General features: G+C 39.9%; 1 protein-coding gene across 1 annotated transcript; it reads left to right on the forward strand.

Annotated features, from left to right (window-relative positions):
* The first annotated feature begins 1664 nt into the window (after positions 1-1664).
* LOC141110876 (serine/threonine-protein kinase SBK1-like) lies at positions 1665-20543 on the forward strand. The gene is made up of 4 exons (XM_073602586.1): positions 1665-2362; positions 14656-14849; positions 18656-18855; positions 19329-20543. Exons 2-4 carry the CDS (start codon positions 14684-14686, stop codon positions 19923-19925), a joined length of 963 nt encoding a protein of 320 aa, XP_073458687.1. The 5' UTR covers positions 1665-2362; positions 14656-14683; the 3' UTR covers positions 19926-20543.
* The last annotated feature ends 1026 nt before the right edge of the window (positions 20544-21569 follow it).

The following is a 21569-nucleotide window of genomic DNA, read 5'->3' on the forward strand; positions in this document are numbered from 1 at the left end:
CCGCCATATTAGTTAAGGGAATCAGGGATGCCTTGCGGTTTCACTTCCTGGTTCCCTACTGCGCATGCGCGAGTCACGCTGCGCAATCCGAATGGTCCCTGCTGTCTCTGGGACCTGTGTGTCTCCCAGCAGACAGCGGGGGGGGGACGGGAAGTGGCGTAGACCCCCCGCGGGAGTCTATGCCCGGAAGTGGGTGCAAATACCTGTATTATACAGGTAAGGGGAATTATATTATATATATATTATACAAAAAGGGGAAGTTCCATTTTTGTGTGCAACTCCGCTTTAAACAGCAGCAAGTGTAACCTCTGACATGTTTTGTGCTGAAAAGAGCATTTTTGAAAGCTCAATCAACATCACGTTTCATCGGGAAACATAATTAAATTTGACCCCTCTGCTATTTAAATCCTGAATGATTCAGAGTGCAAAGAGTTGGACCAGTACCTGGAGATTTTGCAGTGGGGCCTGTGTCAAACATCTACCTTGAGTGGTATACATACCTCCATATGGAACATTACCGTTGTGGTTGGTAGGTAACTGTGAATATCATTTGATATGTTTGTGGAAACCTAAGACAGGGGCCAACATTTTGGGACCTAATAACGATAGCGCAATTCACAGGTGCTGCTTGAGTTAAATGAAGCAATTTGTCACCCCAGTTCGGTCCATGTTTGCCTGGTATAGCCAGATCCTCATCCAGCTCATTTGCTGACAGCCAATCAACAAGAAATATAGGTGACTGCACACCAGCTATATCCAAACTACTTCTTCATTCATGCATAAAAGCAATACACATTAGATGAATGAAGAACTGTGTGTGAAACGCGTCACTATTCTATATTCTTGTGTATGTCTTTTATGAATGAATAAAGAAGAGGTTAGAGTACAGCTGGTGTGTGCAGTATCTAATATTCTTGTATAGTCAGAGGTACTACTTGAACATATTTATTAGGCATATGTATCTAGTCAGCCAGGGCAAGAAGAAATATTGGGACAGGGGTTTGACCATATGTAGCTACTTTAGTTTTTACAGTAACCAATACCAACACTGAGAGGAAACCAGTAGTTAGGAAATATATAAGTTGCAATGTTTCCCATTTGTCTGCCATGCTGATTTCGATGACCTCAGTACTTATGAGCTATTGACATAGAACAATTATGGATTCAATCAGGACTCCCTGCTTTGCTATGACTTTTGTTAGTCCATGTGTGTTCATAGGCGTGCGCACAGGGTGTCCCGGGTGTGCCTGGGTACACCCTAATCCCGGGCTCGACAATTCGTCAGTCACAATCTACCCATCAATTATGGTCAGGTGAAGGGTAGACTGTGAAGTTTCCTTTCAGACCCCTGGGAAAAAAATAATAATATTGTAAAGAAAAAAAAAATAGTAATATGAATAAAAAAACTACTGACAGCATCCACTGCCCTACTAACATCGTCAGTTGTGCTACTGACACGTCCACTGCTCTACTGACTGACATCCCCCAATGTCCTACTGACACATCCACTGCTCTACTGGCATCATCCACTGCCCTACTGACACTATATACATACACACACACACACACACACACACACACACACATGTATGTTTGAGCTTTGGGGTGCACACCCTAAAGCAATGGGCTGCACACACACCTATGTGTATGTTCTACATTAGTAAAAAATGTATGCACAAGTACAATCAGTGCAACAATTCATATTTAGAAGAGGGGATTTGCATGTCAATATTAAATATGAATGTTATAGTTAAAATAATATGTTGTAAAATAATCAGCAACATTATGCAAGCTAATAAGTATAGTATTTATATTTATTTTAACATGCGTACATTCAAATTGATTATTAATTAAGTTGGTTGTTAGCACTTTGAACTTGTCAGATAAGTTTCCTGTACATGTTCTGTGCAGAGAGTTCTGAACATGAAATGCGGGTATTATAAATAGAGCTTCTAATGAAGAAGAAGAAAAAAAAAAAAAAAAAAGTGACGGGGAGATGGATAACCTGCATGCTAAGAAGGAACACTAGTTCAGACTGGTTGAATAATGTTAACAACAAGTTGAGGTGTTAGGCGGTGGTAGCACTCAGAGAGTCTAACTTTAGAAACACTTTTTGGAAAGGGCACTAAATGTGTGTGGCAGGCCTACAGATTCACCTCTAGCTCTGTTTTTATTCAACCTGCCAGGAAAAAGAACAGCAGCAGTTTCTCCAGCTATACAATACTAAAAGTGTCATTCCAGCTGCTGCCGCAGTAAGCGGTAACACAAACTGACAAATGACTATGTGGACAAACATCTTTCAGTAGCTGGCAGTCAAGCAGGAGCATTCAACGTAGAAGCACATCATCACCATTCGTTTCAGGTATGGGATTATTATACTGCATTTTTACCTCATGCATTTATTTTGTATTGCATCTAATATGCAAGTGTGAATGTTATGGAATTCAGTAAATAGATAATTTATTAGGCTGGTTGTTACATAGAATAACTTGAAAATTGGTTCCTTTGTCAAGCTTCTACAACATACCTAAGAAATGGAAATGCAACTTAGAAAAACTTAGAAAAAGTGAATTAAAATAATAGAGAACTCTGGCCTCCAATAACCTCCACATGCAATACCAATCTGCAGTAGTTGAATGCTATATATTTAATACAGTCATCATTTTAAAATAATGTGTGCCGTTTTGCATATATTTTGATATGGTCCAGTAAGGACATTCTAACTAGAAGTGGGATCATTAGTACCTATCTATAATTGTTTTTTTTGTGGATTGCTAGTTTGATAAGCTAAAAAGAAATGTTCAATACATAGTCATGCATTAGTTAGTAATCTTTTTTAATAGTTCTGAGCCCATTAACAGATTAAACTTTAAATCTAATTGTTTGCGATAGGTTTGTGCATTATGCTTGCACATTGCACACTAATGTTATATTAGCCTGCAAGAGCATATCTGGAAGTGTGAATTTTCACGTGGCTGTGCTGTTCAGCTTTGACACCAGATGAATCCAGATACTGGCAGGTGCTACTGGTGTATAATCATGAATGGAGCTAACATACTCCATGGTCTCATTTTACCAACAAGTTCACAAATTAGTGATATTTATTTATGTTTCCTCATATGGCATATCATCAGGGTAATTTAATAAGGCTAAGAGCAATGTACAAAGTGCTGTACTTGCAATAATTACATTTTTTATTTTATTTATTTATTTTATTTTATTTTATTTTTTTAACAGCAATTCTGAAAAAAGAATATGGTAAAAATTGCAAATAAAACAGTGCAACAAATTATATAAGCTTTATTTGTTGTTATTATAATTATTTTGTTTAATTAGTCTTAACATAAAAATAGTTCCACTCAATTTTAATTTAGTCTCCATAAGCAAAAGGGAGCAGGTGAGAGCATTAGATAAATTACTGGATAAAAATTAATGTGGACCAGATATATTTTTTTATGGTTAGTGCATGCATGCTAAGTGTTACACTAATAGAAATGTATTAGCTCTGACAAAGATCACTTGCTATAAAGTAAAGACTGCTACAAAATTACAATGTTGCAGTCTGAGTGATCAGGGATTCTTTTTGGCTAAACGCGTCAGTACTGAGTACCGCCACCTGGCCTTGTGATCACAGCTGTAAACATAGAAACCTCCCTGCACTGCACTATCCCTATAACAGCAGAAGAGGAGGTCTACCACACCAGCCTCTTCCACAGCAGCCCCAAATACACGTTCCCAAGCACTGCACGATATACATTCCAGACACTTGGGCCCTGTGCAATACACGATTCTGAGAGCTGGTCTCACCAACCGCTGTGCTTCTCTCCACTGGGGGAGTTAGCAATGAGCATGTGAAGCCTGCACCTATTCTCTGAGAAAAACGAAGCCCTGTGATTGATCACTGATGGAGAGTAGACTAAGTAAATGCTTTCTTCTACCTGCAGCAGATGAATAACAGCATTGCCAGCCTAGGCAATGTCATGCAAAGCTGTAAAGCTACTGCAAGGTCTATTTTAAGTGAAACTGTGCAAAGGCGGTGGGAGTATTCACATATCACTGACCTTCAGCCACTATGGAATAATTCATCCTCAAAGTAACAGTAAAAGCATTATCAGTTTCAGCAGCTTAGTTCACCCTGTTTTCTCTACCAGTAGTGAATTGGCAGCCTTTCAGCCCTCTGATTTTCAGATGCAAACAGAGCAGGTACACAGGAAAAGAGGAAGAGCAAAGGCTGGACTAAGGCTAAAAGTGTTCAGTCCTTCTCTTGGAAACTTTGAGGATTAATTTCTTGACAATAGCTGTAGCTACAGAGATCACCTTGTTGTAGTTATTAATATAATGCTTCTTAAGAATACATATATACTTAAAGTGATATTAAAGGCAAACTTTTTTGTCTTAAAATAAAAAAAATGTTATACTTACTAGCTCTGTGCATTGATGTTGCACAGAGCAGTCCCTTACTCCTTCTTCTGGAGTCCCCTTCTCCTCCTCTGGGTACAGCTCAGCCACAGTCCTTCCTCACAGGATTTGACTGACAGCAGCAAGAGACGGGTCTCCTGTGAGACCAGGAAAAGAGAGCATTGTTGCAGCCAAGACAGCACTGAATCAGTAAAGGGAGTCAGGTAAGTGTTTATGATGGGGGGCTTGGATAGAAGTAGTAGTGAGACGTTTTATACCTAAATGCAGGAAATGCATTAAGGTAAAAAAGTGTTTTGGCTTTAGAACTACTTAAAATGTTCACACCCTGGTCACAAATCCATTTTAACCACCTCCCGTCTGGCCTATTACAATAATAGCGCTGGGCGGGAGTACCATTATCGGGAGGACGTCCTATGACATCCTGCCCCTCACACGCCTCATGTACATCCTAGAGGCCGTGCAGTGGTGCGATCTGCGATCTGCTGTGTCCACCAGACACCATTGTACTGGGCCGGCCATGGTACTATTTGATCACTATGACCAATTACAGCGATCACATGTCAGTTGTACACAATGGCTTTCATTCATAGCCATTCATTGTGTACTATTGTGATCTCTGTGATTGGTCACAGTATTTGCATGGTACAGGGCCAATTACAGTGGGCCCATACCATGTGATAGCTGGGGCCAGTCACAGCAATCACAATTTCTAAGCAATCATAAAAACGATTGCTTAGAACAGTGATCATCACTGTTCTAAGCAATCATAGTGTAAACAAAAATCCTGATCACCTCCCAAGAGCAGTACAGTACTGCTTTGGTCACTGTATGAAAAAGAAATTGTTAAAAAAAAAAAAAAATAATATATATATATATATATATATATATATATATATATATATATATATATATATATATATATATATATATATATATATATTTGGTTTTTTTTTTACATACAATCACCATACTGTTACCATTCAGTGTCTCTGATCTCCGCCAGATCAGTCATGTGGTGACACTGCACTGCTCTGGTGATGGCATGTTAAAAAACTTGTGAAAAAAGAATTGATTTCATTTCTTCATTTTCCAAAAAATTGTAACATAAAAATTATAACATCATAAAGCCTATGATGCCTCTTACTAAATACCTTGGACTGTCTACTTTCCAGAAGGGATCATTTGGGAGGTGTTTGCAATGTTCTGTACTTTTAGGGCCTCAAGAAATGGGATGAGGTCGTCAGTACATCAGGACTGATCAATTTTCTAATTTTTACACATATACACACCATAGTTTGTAGACTCTATGACTTTCACACAGACTAAACAATATACACTGACTTTAAATAAGGTTGTTAGGGTCAACTGGCATTTTTCTTTTCTGCCTCTAAACGCCCCTGCATGTTAGCCTATGTATCTATGCACACATCACAGTTAGAGGAGTTTAGAAGCAGGGGCATGTAGAAGCAGAAAAAACGCTTGATGAGTGTAAATTCATCCAAACATGCCTTAATGCTTAATTGATTTCAATGGGCAGAATAAATAAATATTCTGCTCAATGAAATCAATTAACGCTCACACGTTTGCCGTGCCTAAACACGCCTAAACTTACACTGTGCTTAATACTACCTTATACTAGGTTTATACCTGTGTGGGTGGTGCCACTGAGGGACCCGCACAAATTCCTGCAGCTGCAACACCCGCACAGGGAAATGTGGGACCCCATTAATCCTAATGACACGCACTAGAAATTACACCTGCACTGGGAACCATGCTGTACTTGCAGTTACCACATAGGCTGGGATTTCCAAAGTAGTGCAGGGCTTCTTTTCTGCGTTTCATGGGGCACAGCAGCCTATTCAAATGAATGAGCTATTGTGCCCAAGCATACGCAGGCCGCACAGCCCACACAAGTGTGTACCTAGTCTTTGTCACCAGTAGAGAAGGTTTTCCTTTAGTTTCTTTCCTAATGATGGGATCACCGATGACAATAAAAACCTGACAACTGAATGCCAGCCGTAGTTTGAGTATTGCACATTTGTATCTGCTTACTCTGATTTCACTGCACACTGTGAGCTTCTCACAGTGTTGGTTAGAAGTTGCAGCAAGTCAGACAGCTTGCCTTATTGCCTGGCTAAATGCCCAGCATCATCTTTTTCCTTTCCTCCCCAGCCGTACTGTCCCTGACCCAGTTTTCTTTCACTAAATCTCTGTTTTTTCAATCATAGAGGCTCAGCACATGTTGGTGTTACCTAAGGTGGCCTGCATGCAAAGGCAGCCTGTCTAGGAACGCCCACTCCTCCAGGCTGACATTTTCATATTTGCACAACTCTTCCCAAGACTCAGACCACTGCTTGCATCAGGGCTGAGGACTCTTAAGAGTTGTTTTCTGAGGAAGTTGTGTACAGGACACTGATGGCCCCTCCCACCAGCTATGATCTGCCTGCTTTGCATAGAGAAACACAGAGACTAGAGTGTAATCACATCACTGGGTTGAAAATAAGGTATATAATTTCATTTTAAAGGTTTTATTTAAAAATGCACTTGCATATTAATGAGGGAGGAAAGGAGGAACCATGGAAAGCAAAATATAATTAAAAACAAATATGAGCTTTAAATCTACTCCACTCCATAAAAATTGTAAATGTTTTGCTGGTTTCCTACTTTCATTTTTATGTGATCCTCAGAAGTTTTAATTTGAAAATGTTGTTAGCATAATTTACCTAAAGTTATATGAATACAGTGTAGCACATCTACTAATACCAGCTAACCCAATGCAGTTAGGGCATGTGTATGTTATCTCTCACAATGATCACAATAACTGGACTCCTGGGTATCCAGTTTATGTAGTAAAGACAATTGGGGTACCTACTGTATACATTCTGCTACTGAAACCACTAAGCATGTCCTAATATCAAAACAGAAGGGCTACATCCTTCAGTAGTAGTCTTCTTATATAGAAGATGCAGGCATTGCGATATCTTAGAAAGGCGGGGGTACACTAAAGTGTTAACATGATATATATATATATATATATATATATATATATATATATATATATATATATATAAAACAGATCAAATAAATCTTCAATGAAAATGGACATTTTCTCTATGTAAACCTGCCTTGGCTCTGACATTTGATATGGGTGAACATTACCTCTATCTACAGATCACTACACTTGGCACTACAAGGTGATAGTGAATTGATGATGATTACATATGTCATTTATTGGGAAAGGTCTAAGGTTATTTATTTCAAGGGTGATCCATGGGAGATTCTAGCACACTGCAGTTTTGGACTGCCTGATCAAGACTGAAGTTCTACACACAAGCCCTTTTTAAGCTCTGCTGTTTCCCCAGTAGAACTTATTCTATGATGGAGTGTTTTATTCACATCTGGGTATAGTGCGTGGTTATATCTGAAAGAAAGAAAATTCCAAACATTTATGAACCATTACAGTATATAATGGGCTTAACTTATGCCTAAACCCAATAATACCAATATTTGTCGGCGCAAGCTAAGCTGCTAAAATCTTTGCAGGAAAAGTTTTTGGTCAGGTATGTATGAAATATTAAATACTTTATATTTACACATACAACTAAATAGTTCCGGGAGATGACTCACCATAGACCCCTTTTTACCCCCCTCCCTAGCTTTTTGCAGTGGGATCCATACAGAATTTTGGAGCGAGAAAGACTCTGACTCTCTTTGAAACATTCATAGTGCTTTGTATAGCCAGTGTTAGGCTTTATGCACATGAGCGCATTAAAATTCTCCTATCTATGATGGATCTTTCTGCCAGAGCAGAAAAATCAAGCGTAAAATGTTCGTTTTGGTGTATAATTATGATTATTATAATTATGTGTATTTTTGCACATTTACAGTGTATGGTGTTTAGAAGCATATGAGCATAAACTCATTCAACTGGTCTGAATATTAGTTTTTTGTAGCCAATGAAAAAAAAGAAGTACGGAATTTAGTAAAAAAATAACTTAAACTCACCTAGGTGAATGCAGCATTGATCTGCTGCTGCATCTGTCCTCCGCTGGGTCTGAGAACTGAGCGATCAAAGAACGCTGATCGCTCAGTTCTCAGTATTCTGTGAGCTGAGAGCCGGGGACTGGTAGTCTCTGGCTCTCTGCTGTGACCCCCCCCCCCCCAGCGCTCACTGGAGCTCTGAGCTGTGGAGGGGATGGGAGCGGTTGGCGGATCGCTGAGAGGCTGAGCCAGCTGTCAGTCCAAGTTTCTGGGTGGACCCCGACCATATGGTTGGGATCTTTCCAAAGCATAAACCGGCTTTGTGACTTCAGCCGCCTGCAGGCTTCAGCCCACTGTTGGCTGAAATTGGATCACAGGAGTGCAGAACATAGGAGAAGTATAGCTTTGGCTATACTTCTTCTTTAAGTGAATGCATGCATTTATGCAAATATGCTTGTCAATTATGCCAGTAAGCTCCTCTCCTGTCCAGGTTTGGGACTTTTTTATGCCCCTGAACATTGCTCTAAAATGGCAATCTAAATGCCACAATGGGCATGGACATATTGGCTTAAATGGAGCTGCGATCAGAAGCATAAAAAAAGCTGCATTTTTATGCACGTGTCAATGAGGTCTTATGTTTGTACTCTGTATTGTTTGCTTGTAAAATACGTTTTTTTTAAAATAAATTTTAAATTTTAAATCACAAGTATAACATTTTTAAAAAACTAAATAAAATTGATCCAAATCAGTGTTTAAAGGGCTGCAACTCTGCTCGTTCTAACAACCAACTCTGACAATTACGGTAGTTCTTCTCTGCCTGCATTTTCCTAAAAGGCTATGAAAATGTAATGTGCCAACCACTGTGGAGGGACGGTATTTTAGTTTGTTGCCTATACCGAATTTTCATGGCCCACTGTAAAGTTTTTCTGCAATACAATGCAGGTGCAATATTCCACCACTTCCCTACAATGTAACCTTCCATATCCTCCATCTCCTCTGCTAAAGTCAAGAATGTTGACCAAGTTGTGCATGAAATTGAGAATCACTGAAAAATCTGAGATCTGTAAAAACTAAGCCTGTCTTGATAGCTGATCTTTTAGAAAACTGATCTGTAGTAAATGTTTTCATGGACTCAACTGATTTCAAATGACTTTTCATGCGAGTATCATATTACCACTTGTCGACCGCCATATAGCAAAATGACGTTGGCAAAATGGTTGCGATATCCATATGACGTGTTCAAGATAACAAGCCGCTGCGCACCCCTGGGGGCGCGCAACGCGGCGATCGTTGTTGCGGCGTGTCAGTCTGGCAGACAGCAACTCCAATCTAGGTAGAGTCTCTGACGGAGACTCTTTACCATGTGATCAGCCGTGTCCAATCGTGGCTGATCATGATGTAAACAGGAAGAGCCATTTATCGGCTTTTCCTCACTCTCGTCTGACAGACGCGAGTAGAAGAGAGCCGATCGGCTGCTCCTCTGACAGGGGGGGTCTGTGCTGATTGTTTATCAGCGCAGCCCCCCTCATATGCCCACCCAGGACCACCAGGGATGGCCACCACTGATGACCACCAGGTATGGCATCCCTGGTGGCAATGTGTGCCCACACATGATGCCAATCAGTGCCCACCAGCAATACCTGCCAGTGCCTCCTAATCAGTGATGCCAATCAGTGCCATCTATCAGTGTGCATCAGTGTCCATCCATGCCCACCTATCAGTGCCCATCAGTGGCACCCATAAGTACCCATCAGTGCAGCCTTTCATTGCCCATCAGTGGTGTATATCAGTGCCACCACCTATCAGTGCCCATCAGTGTCGCATATCAGTGCCCATCAGTTCCACCTCATTGGTGTCACCTCATCCATGCCCGGCAGTGCAGCCTCATCAGTGCCCATCAAAAAAGGAGAAAACTTACTTTATTTACAAAATTTTATAACAGAAACAAAGAAAAACTTTTTTTTTCAAAATTTTCGGTCTTTTTTTAATTTGTTTAGCAAAAAAATAAAAACTGCAGAGGTGATCAAATACCACCAAAAGAAAGCTCTATTTGTAGGAAGAAAATGATAAAAATGTTGTTTGGGTACAGCGTAGCATAACCGCGCAATTGTCATTTAAACAGCGACAGCGCTGAAAGCTGAAAATTGGCCTGGGCAGGAAGAGGGGAAAGTGCCCTGTATTGAACTGGTTAATTTCTCGATTTTCATAGAACAATAGTTCTACTTCTATAATAACTTTGACAAGTGCATGGGCATAAGACTAGCTACACTTTTTCTGAATTAAATTCAGTTTTCCATCCTTGTCCTTTGATTTTTTTTCACTTGCTTTGGTCGAAACTGATTGTCAGATCATCCCTTTTAACTTAAAGCGGACCTTCAGTCATTTTTTCAACTTTCCATCTATTAAATCTTCTGCCCTTGTTGTTTTAACTTTGGATAGTAAAACGTTTTTATTCTGCCAGTAAATACCTTATACAGCCCATTTCGTGTTTCTTGTCTGGTCATTAGCCTAGGCTTATGACATCATGCACAGCTCTCTCTCTTGTGAGAGTTTGCCAGGAATAGAGGGGGGATGAGTCATAAGAGGGCCAATTAAAGCTGCAGGGCTGCAGAGCTTGAAGTCTGCCTCTGTGTGTTTGTGTAAATCCAGGAAGTGAACAGGCAGCAGCTTCAGCTGCCCACAGTTAAAATGGCTGCAGCCAGACTTAGTAGAGGGAGATTTCTGCAGCATATTTGGCAAGTACAGAATCACAGTATATATATAAAATAATATGCAAAGTGGTTGGAGGGAAGCTTCAGAATGGCAAAGATGTTTTTATTACAAATTATGTGAGCAGACTGCAGTTCCTCTAAGTTATTGTTAATTGAACTAATGTTCTGAAATAGTAAATTTACAGCTCTGCAGGTGTAAGGCCAGCTTAATTTGTCCCACTGTAAGCAAAACTTGAAGAGGTGACTTCTAGTAATGCATACATCTTTCTCTGGGGATTAAAAGAGTTAAACATTGATATAATAGAATAGTTTTACAATCATTCTTTAACAGATTGTTGATCAAAAACAATATTACATTTGTATTTGTTAAATAGTTATACCTCAGCTTATAGAGCAGATTAGAGATCACTCGTTGTTCCAGGCCAAAAGTAAACTCTCGAAGGCCCGTAGAGCATTCTATGAATGGCAAACGCTATACGAAACCGACACAATTTGTCCTACATTGTGGCGCTCTCCACTCCTTCGGGCACTAAAATCCATTCATCCTCAGAGTTGGCTGAGACGTTCTGTGAATTTTATGCATCACTTTATAACCTACACACATCTCCTGCTGCAGATAGTACCCCAGACAAGATAGCAGCTATTGATGCCTACCTTAAGGCTGCACGGCTTCCGTCACTCACTGATGAGGAAATTGAGATGCTCTCAGAACCGATCTCTGTTGAAGAGTTCGGGGGTGCTCCAGCGGGTTCTCCCACAGGGAAAGCTCCTGGGCCGGGCCGCTTTACTACCCCATACTACAAAGTCACCCGTAACCAGTTAGCATCCCCTTTTAACACAGGTTTCAACGCCATTTTAGATGGCCATGCCTTACCCCCAGACCCCCTAAGTGCAAACATTTCTGTCAAACCAAAGCCAGGCAAAGACCCGCTCCTGTGTGCCAACCACAGACCCATTTCCCTGCTTAACTGCGACTTAAAACTATTCACCAAAATCTTGGCTGAAAGAATGGGTTCTGTTCTCCAGCGTATTATTCGCCTCGATCAGGTAGGCTTTATTCAGAATAGAGAGGCCCAAGATAACACGATTAGAACTATTACTGTTATAGCGAGAGCCAAGTCACTCAATATACCACTCATATTATTGTTAACTAGGGGTGCAATGGATCAAAAAACTCACGGTTCGGATCGTTCCTCGGATCAACTAAAAAAAAATCTCCCCCACTGTAATATCCACATCATCTCCCCCACTGTAATATCCACGTCATCTCCCTCACTGTAATATTCGCAATTTCCCCCACTGTAATAATATATTAGCAGGGTATTGCAGGGTATTGGCAGAGTATTGCAGAGTATTGGCAGGGTATGGCAGAGTCAGGGTATTGGCAGAGTATTGGCAGGGCATTGCAGAGTATTGGCAGGGTATGGCAGAGTATTGGCACTGCTGCTATCTGATCTCTCCCCTCCACTGTACAGATCAGTACACAGAGGGGAGAGAGGAATCGGCGTCATGACATGACGCCGGTTTGTTTACAAGTGATCGCTCCGTCATTTGACGGAGCGATCACATGGTAAACGGCCGCCAGGTGTACCAAGATGGCCGCCGCTCCGGAGCTAGGCCGAAGCCGCGGCCTTTCTTAAGGCCGAGGCGGCAGCGCGCTCCGCAGAGCGCATCTGTGCCGATCCGAACAGGCTGAACCGTTCGGATCACGGATCGGTGACGATCCATTGCACCCCTACTGTCAACGGACACTGAAAAGGCATTTGACAGAGTAAATTGGTCTTTTCTTCATGCCACGCTGTGACACGTAGAGATGCCAACCTCTGTCCTATCCTGGATTTCTGCCCTATACTCGAACCCCAAAGCGACAGTGAGAGTAAATGGAGTTACCTCCAATTCCTTTAATATCGGGAATGGAACGAGGCAAGGGTGCTCCCTCTCCACTTAGTGACAATTTCTGAAAGATGACATTCCTATATGGTATAGTCCATAAACTGCTGAAAATGTTATATCCAAAACTTCATGAGGCAACAGAAAACATTAAAACGATTGTGTTCTGTTCATCAATAATCAAAAGAAACAGCAGCGCTTACCAGATCAGGTGGATCTCAAATTATAGAGATCATATGAGCGCACACAGGAGGGGTGGAATCGCCAACAGATGAAACGATCAGCGATGGCAGGGATCTTCCTGCTACTCCCGCTCCACACTGTTGCTGTGTTTAATTTCCTGGATCCTCCAAAGGAAACACTCCATGCAAGGGTATATATATCATAAGATAGAAGAGAGAGGCTTCATGGTGCAGTACTTTAAAAGGTTTTATTCAAAAAAGTTTTTCATCAGCACTGACATCCAACACGAGCGGTATGCAAACAATTCAAACACAGCCGCAGCTCAAGACAGCCAGCTGTTGCGTGATGATGTCACGATCTAAAGCTCCACCCAACGCGTTTCCCTGTAGAAGGCATCAACTGGGAAAGGAGGCAGTTGATGCCTTCTATGGGGAAACGCATTGGGTGGAGCTTTAGATCGTGACATCATCACGCATCAGCTAGCTGGCTTGAGCCACGGCTGTGTTTGAATTGTTTGCATACCGCTTGTGTTGGATGTCAGTACTGATAAAAAACTTTTTTTGAATAAAAACCTTTTAAAGTACTGCAACAGTGTGGAGCGGGAGTAGGAGGAAGAGCCCTGCCATCGCTGATCACTTCATCTGTTGGCGATTCCACTCCTCCTGTGTGCGCTCGTATGATCTCTATAATTTGAGATCCACCTAATCTGGCAAGCTGCGTTGTTTGTTTTGATTATTGATGAACAGAACACAATCATTTTAACGTATGATCTCTATAGTTTGAGATCCACCTGGTAATATAAATATCTGTTTATTGTTTGGACACTACACTTACAGCAATCTTTGGTCTATAAAACATATGATTGTTTCATAGCCCCTTTGTAGTTAATTGCCACTAAGTGTTTAAACACAGTTTTCAATTGTTACAGTGTTGATAATATATTGTCACATCACTACTCATAGTTTATATATTTGGTTGCACATTTTTCTTTCCTACACATTTCTATAAGCTGGATATTCTGGTTTTGTTTGACGCTGCGCCTTTTTTGTTCACATATTCATTTTTGAATATATATTTTTTTAACTTTCTAAAAAATTTTTATTTTTTTATGCGCATAAAGGTTTAGCGCAGATTGTCCCGTTTTATCTATTAATTGAACTATTGGTGAGATGATCCTCTCATGTTCATACGAGGCATGTTCTTTCAGATAGTGTTTATCACATGGCAACACTTTTCTCCACAGTTAACTATTATTCAAAAGGTTTGATATGATTTGTTACCTTATAGACATCTGATCTCTTAGTTGGTTAATGATTATTATTCTATTGTACTTGGCTGTCCGTTATATTAACATGGATAACCTTTATCAGGAATATGCTGTAATGTCATGTTACTGTTATCTACTGCATACCCATAAAGAATTGAAGAAAAAAAAATAGTTATACCTATTTTTTTTTTATTCCCTAAACAGGAAAGGAAATCTAAGAACCTTATAAAATATGAACCTAAATGAAAAAAGGTGGAATGAGAACTACCTGGAAGAAATGTTATTTTTAACTTCTCAAAACCTACCAATGATTAAAGTTGAAGAAAATTACACTATTGTCAAAGAGCTGGGTAGTGGTTCTTATGGACACGTACTACTTGCAATGAACCAGTCAAGAGGTAGGAGTGAAACTTTTGATGCTCACCTTTCATGTACAGGCAGTACCGGGACACGGTTGTCCAGCGCCCAGGGCAAAGAACCAGAATTGCACCCCCCTTAACCCACTATTATTACATGCCATAGAATTAGTGTACCACCCTGCATACATTTTTTGCCCCTTTGCTTCACTGCACCCAGGGCAACTGCGCCTCCTGCCCACCCCTTGTCCTGGCCCTGTGTATAGGTAATAGAAGATGTCATTCTCTGTGCAAATGGGGTCAGATACTGAGCCGTATATGTGCAATGTCTTACTCAGTGGACCTGTGTAAATTAATTGTGATACTATACATGGGATATCAGGATTGTTTGTTGGTTTAGAGTCGGGTACTGTGACCCATGACAGCAATTTTATGCAAAAATAAGAACAAAAGATCATAATGAAAGAGTTGGCTGTAGCTTTAAAGAGAAGTAGGGCTAAAGCCAGGAGATTCCAGGAGTGCACTTCGTTCTACATGTCTGTGAACTGTGTTCAGCCAACAGTGAGCTGACGTCACTAAACCCATCCAGGCTCTGGAGAGATCCCGACTTTAAAGTGTTACTAAACCCAGGACCCTGCTCTCACTATATCTGGTCTCCCACAGTACACAGAACATAGAAATTCAATATTTTTAGTAAATATAAACTGCTAAATACCTTTTCTAATCAGCAGTTTGGGCAGTCTTGTGACTTATATCAGTATCTGGTTAAAGCTTGTAGGAGTTTTCATTCTGCTCTGGCTGTCCTATCAGGCTGACCCCTGACCCTCTGTCTGGATAGTGCTGATTGGCCCTGTGCTGATCACATAGCCAAACTGTCTAGCAATACACACAAAACTGAGCATTTGCAGATTGTCCCCTAGCCTCTGTTCATTCAGCAGATTGTGGACAGTGGAAGAAGGGGGGGGACAGGGAAGACAGAATCAAACAGTCTTTTTACACAATGCAGAGGATTCACCCCTTAGGTGCCATCGTGAGTATAACAAGCATGCTTTACTGCATATACAGGCTGGTTTTGCTGTTGTGGGCTTAGTAACAATTTAATTTTAGGATCCACCCAAATGCCTGGAGCTGGTTTAGCCTTTCAGCACACCACTGAGAGCCTGAGCCAGTTGCTCATGTCCCCTCCACAGCCCGGTGCTCCAGTGCTGGGGGGGTAGAGCAGAGAGCTAGTGACTGACAGTCATCAGTTCTCTGCCCATTGAAGACCGAGAACTGAGCGATCAATGGTCATTGATCACTCAGTTTTTGGTTTAGAGGCGGCAAGGGACAAATGCAGCATTGGATTGATGCTGCATCCACATAGGTGAGTATGTGTCTTAATACCCCACACTTCTCTTTTAAACAAGCATGTATCAGGCATCAGCACTGAAAAATGCTCTAGTGTTTTGGGCCTTATATCTACAAAAAAAAGCAATAATCTTGCTTTAAAGGCTTGCATAACTGTAATGGGGGGGGGGGGGGGGGTAGTATTCTCATCTACAGGAACACAGCAGTCAGATGCACTTTGTGAGCGGAAATTTAAAAGCCATATGTTAATGTTGAATATTTTTTCAAAACAAAACAAGAAAAGTATTTGCTCCTCATTTATTGATCCTATTAGTACATACACATACAAGTGGCACATCTTTTACATACCATTCCCAGTAGGCACTACAAATCTTGGCACTACAAATCTTGGCACCGCATCACAATAGCTTCACAAATAAATTTAGATCATGCACAAGGCACAGAAAGCATGCCATGCTCTATGTTACCATAACACTGCATCAATATTGAGCGTTTATCTGGTTTAGTATGACCCACTTAGAAGATCTGAGAGTAAACCATGCTGCAATTTTTTTTTTAACTAGACTGTTACATGAAGCATGGGGCTGGCTTTTAACTTTGATACCATTGTGACCTGACAGTGATGGTTAGTACAATAGGTCCGCGGGAGGTCAGAAGTAGTGATAGTGACTGACAAGGAGGAAAGTGCGTAAGCAGCTGACGTGTGGCATAAGAAAAAAGATGTCAATCAGGGCAGCAAAGAACAGATACTAATGTACTGTACTAGTGATGCATTCTGCTGTAAGACAGACAGCATTGAACACAAGCGACTAAAGTGGAAAAGTAGTGATAAATGAAGTGGTACAATTCAGTTAAAGGATCAAATGCTGGAAATCTCCAGACTTTGTGAGGGACACCATTTTGATATTTTATTTAAACATGAAGTTATGAAAGTATGTACTTTAACAAACTTGATGAGCTTTGGGGACCAATCTAGATATGAAACTTCTGTGCAAAACATCTACCAAATACACTATAAATACTATATCCGCGTAAATATTCTAGTATCTGGTAAACTGGCATTTTTTATACATTTAATGACCACCTTAGGCCAAAAGAAGTGAAAATTCAGTTGTGAGTAGTGAAATATTTAACTCCAACAAAGACATTTCTATGGAGTGTTCTGGCTGTATGTGGCTCCAATATATCTATACCATTGACCCTCAACAAGAATGAAGCAAGTCATACAGAAGTCAGAACTCCTTTATTAGCAAACTTGTTTCAGGTCAATGACTATTTTTAAATATGATTTATGTTTGTTTTGTTTTTTTTACAATGGAGATCACAGACTGTTTTGTGCACTGGTCTGACTTTGCCAAAGCATTAGTCCTTCTTCCCGGTACGACACTTCTGTGCACTACAATCCTTCGTTAGTCAAAAGAGGAATTGTGTGCTATTTCCTATTTTTACCCATTTCATCTCATAAATACAAACACAATGCAAATTGCATAGAATACATACATACATACAAATGCTGTGTGCCAAAATTAAATGAACAAACTGTGCAATCCAGACCCTTACTCAGGGTAAAGTCCCATTAATGTAAACACTTGTCGTGACATCTGCAGTCCAAACTAAGGCTGGATTCACACCTATGCAGTTTTAGTGCTTTTTGCATTTTGCAGCTTTGCACTACAGTCCATGTAACATGGTTTCCTATGGAATACCTTCTGTAGTGTAAATCTGCAAAATGCAGAAAGCACTAATAATGCATAGATGTGAATCCAGCCTCAGTGTTTTCTACCCTGTTTATTCTATAAAAGCCACACCTATGTGTCAATTGTGTGCCACAAAACTCCTCCGGTGTACCTCCAGTGTACTCACCCCTTATTGCCAGAACCAATAGAAACCAAGTACAAACTCACTTTATCCCCGTTCAGGGGGTTAGGTAAGTATTCCAGCTCCCTCGGCAGTAACCTCATTCACATTCAGGATTTTTTCTCAAAACAGAAGCAGACTCATAGTGCTCTTCATTTATTTATTTAAAACAAGATTAAAAACACTCATTCACTAATGCACTCTGCCTCGTGCATACAGGTCTATGTGACAAATTGCAGCCGGCTTTCGATCTCTACCACAAGCCTCATATACCTATGATTTCTGGTTAGCTTTCCCATAGCTCTTCCTGTTGCATCGTGATGTCACCTCATAACTGAACCCTACACGTTACATCATAAGACTTCATCGGGGACTTAGAGGGGGGTGATGTGCCAATCATACTTATGGAATTTTTTTTTTGTTTCCATGACCTTATTGCTAAACTGGCTCTCTTTCTCCTCTGTGTTTAATGCCATTGTTTCTTCTTTGGTCATGCATGCAGTAAAAGGCACTTACAGACATGTGTCTACAACATCTAGCTGTATCCTTTGCCAAAACATTGCAGAGATTAATCTCTTGCTCTCAGAAAACCTTAACCAGTGCAAAAAAAAATGATACATATCCTTGTTTATTTTATATTACAGGGAATCTAATGGCTCTGAAGTTTATGCAGAAAAACATAACTGACCTCCATGTTTTCCTTATTGAATACTGTCTATCCCTCAGTTTGTCAACTCACCCATGCATTATCAATACTTTTGGAATCGCTTTCCAGACAGAAAGACATTATGTCTTTGCCCAGGAACTTGCAAATGATAACCTCTTCTCCCTTATGAAGCCTCAGGTAAATATAGATCTGACAAGCGACAAATCATGTTTCAGCTTTATATTTTGCAAATCTTTAGAATACTTTAGAATACTCCAGCTTGGCTCAGCTATCTTTGAATTATATCTTTCATACATTCCAAACCACTTATTTCTACATGTCTCTGCAGCCCATCCAGAGAGGTAGTAGACAGGTATATGTGGCCTGTCCAAAGAAGTAGTATTCCAAAGAGGTACTTGCCCAGATGATAAGTGCGGCTTTCACACTTGGCCTGCACTCTACTGGCATGAACTAATGAGCTGCCTGCTTTGTTGCCAGTAATTAATATGGACCACTGTATTGCATAGTGTGTGAAACATGTAATGGCACCAGAGGCCCAAGATAAGACTGGTAGCCACTCGAAAATCTAGACTCACATTGAAGTACTGTTGAAAAGTAAATCACTAGTAGTCAGTTGTATACATTTATGCTCATTTCTTTTTTTTTTTTAGGCTGGTGTGTCAGAAAGTTCAGTGAAGCGTTGTGCTATCCAACTTTCCAGTGCATTGGATTACATGCACAAAAAAGGTCTGGTTCATCGTGATATCAAGCCTGAAAATATTCTCATCTTTGATAAAGAGTGCCGCCAGATTAAATTGACTGATTTTGGACTCTCTTGCCGAAATGGAGCACCTGTGGAATCGATGGCTGAAAATTTGCCTTACACAGCCCCAGAGATGTGCCGTCTTGGAGCAGCAGACAAGCTAATTGCACATACAAGTTTAGACACATGGTCATTTGGGGTTCTCCTCTTTTGCACATTAACTGGATATTTTCCATGGACTTCTGCAGTTATCACTGATACCCATTACGTAGAATACACCAAATGGCAAAGAAGCAAAAGAATTTTCCAGGTTCCAAACCACTGGAAGACCTTTAGTGAAGAAGCTATAGAAATGTTGACAAAATTGATTGTCCCCGATCCAGCAAAGAGATGTTCTTCCACAGAAGTCCTAAAATATCTCAAAGTACCCTGGAAGGTCATCCTTGATAATCACAAGGCTACCAATTCCAACGTTTTTAAAAACAAAAACTTTGTTTGGAGATAGTACAAACTAGTAACTAATACATATGTTTTCTGACTGAACCAGCCAAAATGAGTAAACTATTTCAAAAATGCCGCTTCAGGTTTCATCAGACTTTCACTTTTTTGGATGGCCAAAGACTTTGGTGCTGAATACACACATAAAATGTTATCTCTAATATATTATGACTCTGATAAGATGTCAAAAGGACAGTGCCTCCCATATCATTTTTAAAAAATATTCAACTCTTTTTTTAGGCAAGCTCTCATTCCTTTTGTTTTATATAAAGCATTTGTATGTTATAACTCTAATACAGCACCTTTATGTTGTCACTTTGTAGAGTGCTACAAAAGATGCTGCTGCTGTAGGATTAAGGCAATGTTCCCAATGTGTGTTTTACATGCACCTCTATTGGTTTGTGTTGCAAAGCTTGTATGAGGCACTGGGAAAAGCAATTTGAATGGTAAGCCCCAGTGAAATGAAAGTGTGCTCCATAAATCCTTTGAATGATGATTAGATGGGGTCCTTTTGGAGTTTGCTTGAATGCATATGTGTTAGGCTGTTATATGTGGAATTTTTTTAAAAAACATTTGGGAATCAATTATTTTATACATGTATACGATAATAAATTTCATAGTTTGACATTAAGTTTTTCTGCAAATTTTATACCATTCAGACAAACTAAAGTCTAAACCACTCGTTCTAAATTTTCATATCAAGGGTCAACCATTTGCTCAGATACAATCACTATAGTGTAAAAGTACTTTTTATGCATCTCTTGATTCTAAACACACAAATGTACTGAACATACGTGTTATCTATTGTTTAGGACAAATCTGCCTTTGCTACACTGGCACTATTGAGCCTTTGATTGTAAATGTAAGTCTGAGGAGCAATCAGATCCAAGCACTTTCTTGAACCCCTAAAGCCTCCAGTTTCCACCTGAGATTAATAGGACTTTCCTTCCAAAGTAAAGGTCCATAGATGACCCTACATCCAAAAGATAATGCTGTGTGACAGTATGAATGCTGGCTAAAGAAGATGGCTTCTGTATTTGTTAATCCATATTTCTTCCGATTTTGGTTACTCAATATCTCTTTTTGGCATGTAAAGGGTTTTCACAAAAATGAAGGTAATTCCTGGGTTTTATAAAAAAAAAAAGGAGATCTAAATAGTTTGCATAGTAACAATAACATTTTTGCACTCACTATTAAATATTTTTATTATAGGAATTCATTAAGAGTCAGAAAGATTTATTAGGTGTGGCAGCATAAACCAACAAGTCAAATTAAGCTGACTGTATCTTTTAATGAACAATATAGAAAAGTAAACTTTTAAAATATTGATCCAAATATTAAAGCCAAATTTACTCTACATTGATAACTACTATATTTTTTGTAACGAGAGCTCAGTTCTTTGTCCCGATTGATCTTCGGAATACCTGCATCCTCAAAAGGCAAAGGATGAATTTTTGGGTGTCTACTTAACCTTAAAAAAACACTAAAGAAAGAGCAAGGAGAACATATGTGCACTCAAATATCAAACAGGTTTATTATCAAAAACATGGATACTCCTTACCAATATAACAACTCAGCCCTCACCCCCATTATAATTAAAGCAGTTAGTGATACAATGGAGCATGTATCCAGGAGGGAAAACATATATTTC

This window comes from Aquarana catesbeiana, linkage group LG10, assembly GCF_042186555.1.
Source record: "Aquarana catesbeiana isolate 2022-GZ linkage group LG10, ASM4218655v1, whole genome shotgun sequence".
Lineage (NCBI taxonomy): Eukaryota > Metazoa > Chordata > Amphibia > Anura > Ranidae > Aquarana > Aquarana catesbeiana.

What these genes read in the sequence shown, in the direction of transcription:
- LOC141110876 (XM_073602586.1), top strand. Translation starts at nt 14,684, where the DNA reads ATGAACCTAAATGAAAAAAGGTGGAATGAGAACTACCTGGAAGAAATG. An exon ending in TGCAATGAACCAGTCAAGAG is followed by an intron (nt 14,850 to 18,655) that starts GTAGGAGTGAAA and finishes TTTATATTACAG; the next exon opens with GGAATCTAATGGCTCTGAAG. An exon ending in TCTCCCTTATGAAGCCTCAG is followed by an intron (nt 18,856 to 19,328) that starts GTAAATATAGAT and finishes TTTTTTTTTTAG; the next exon opens with GCTGGTGTGTCAGAAAGTTC.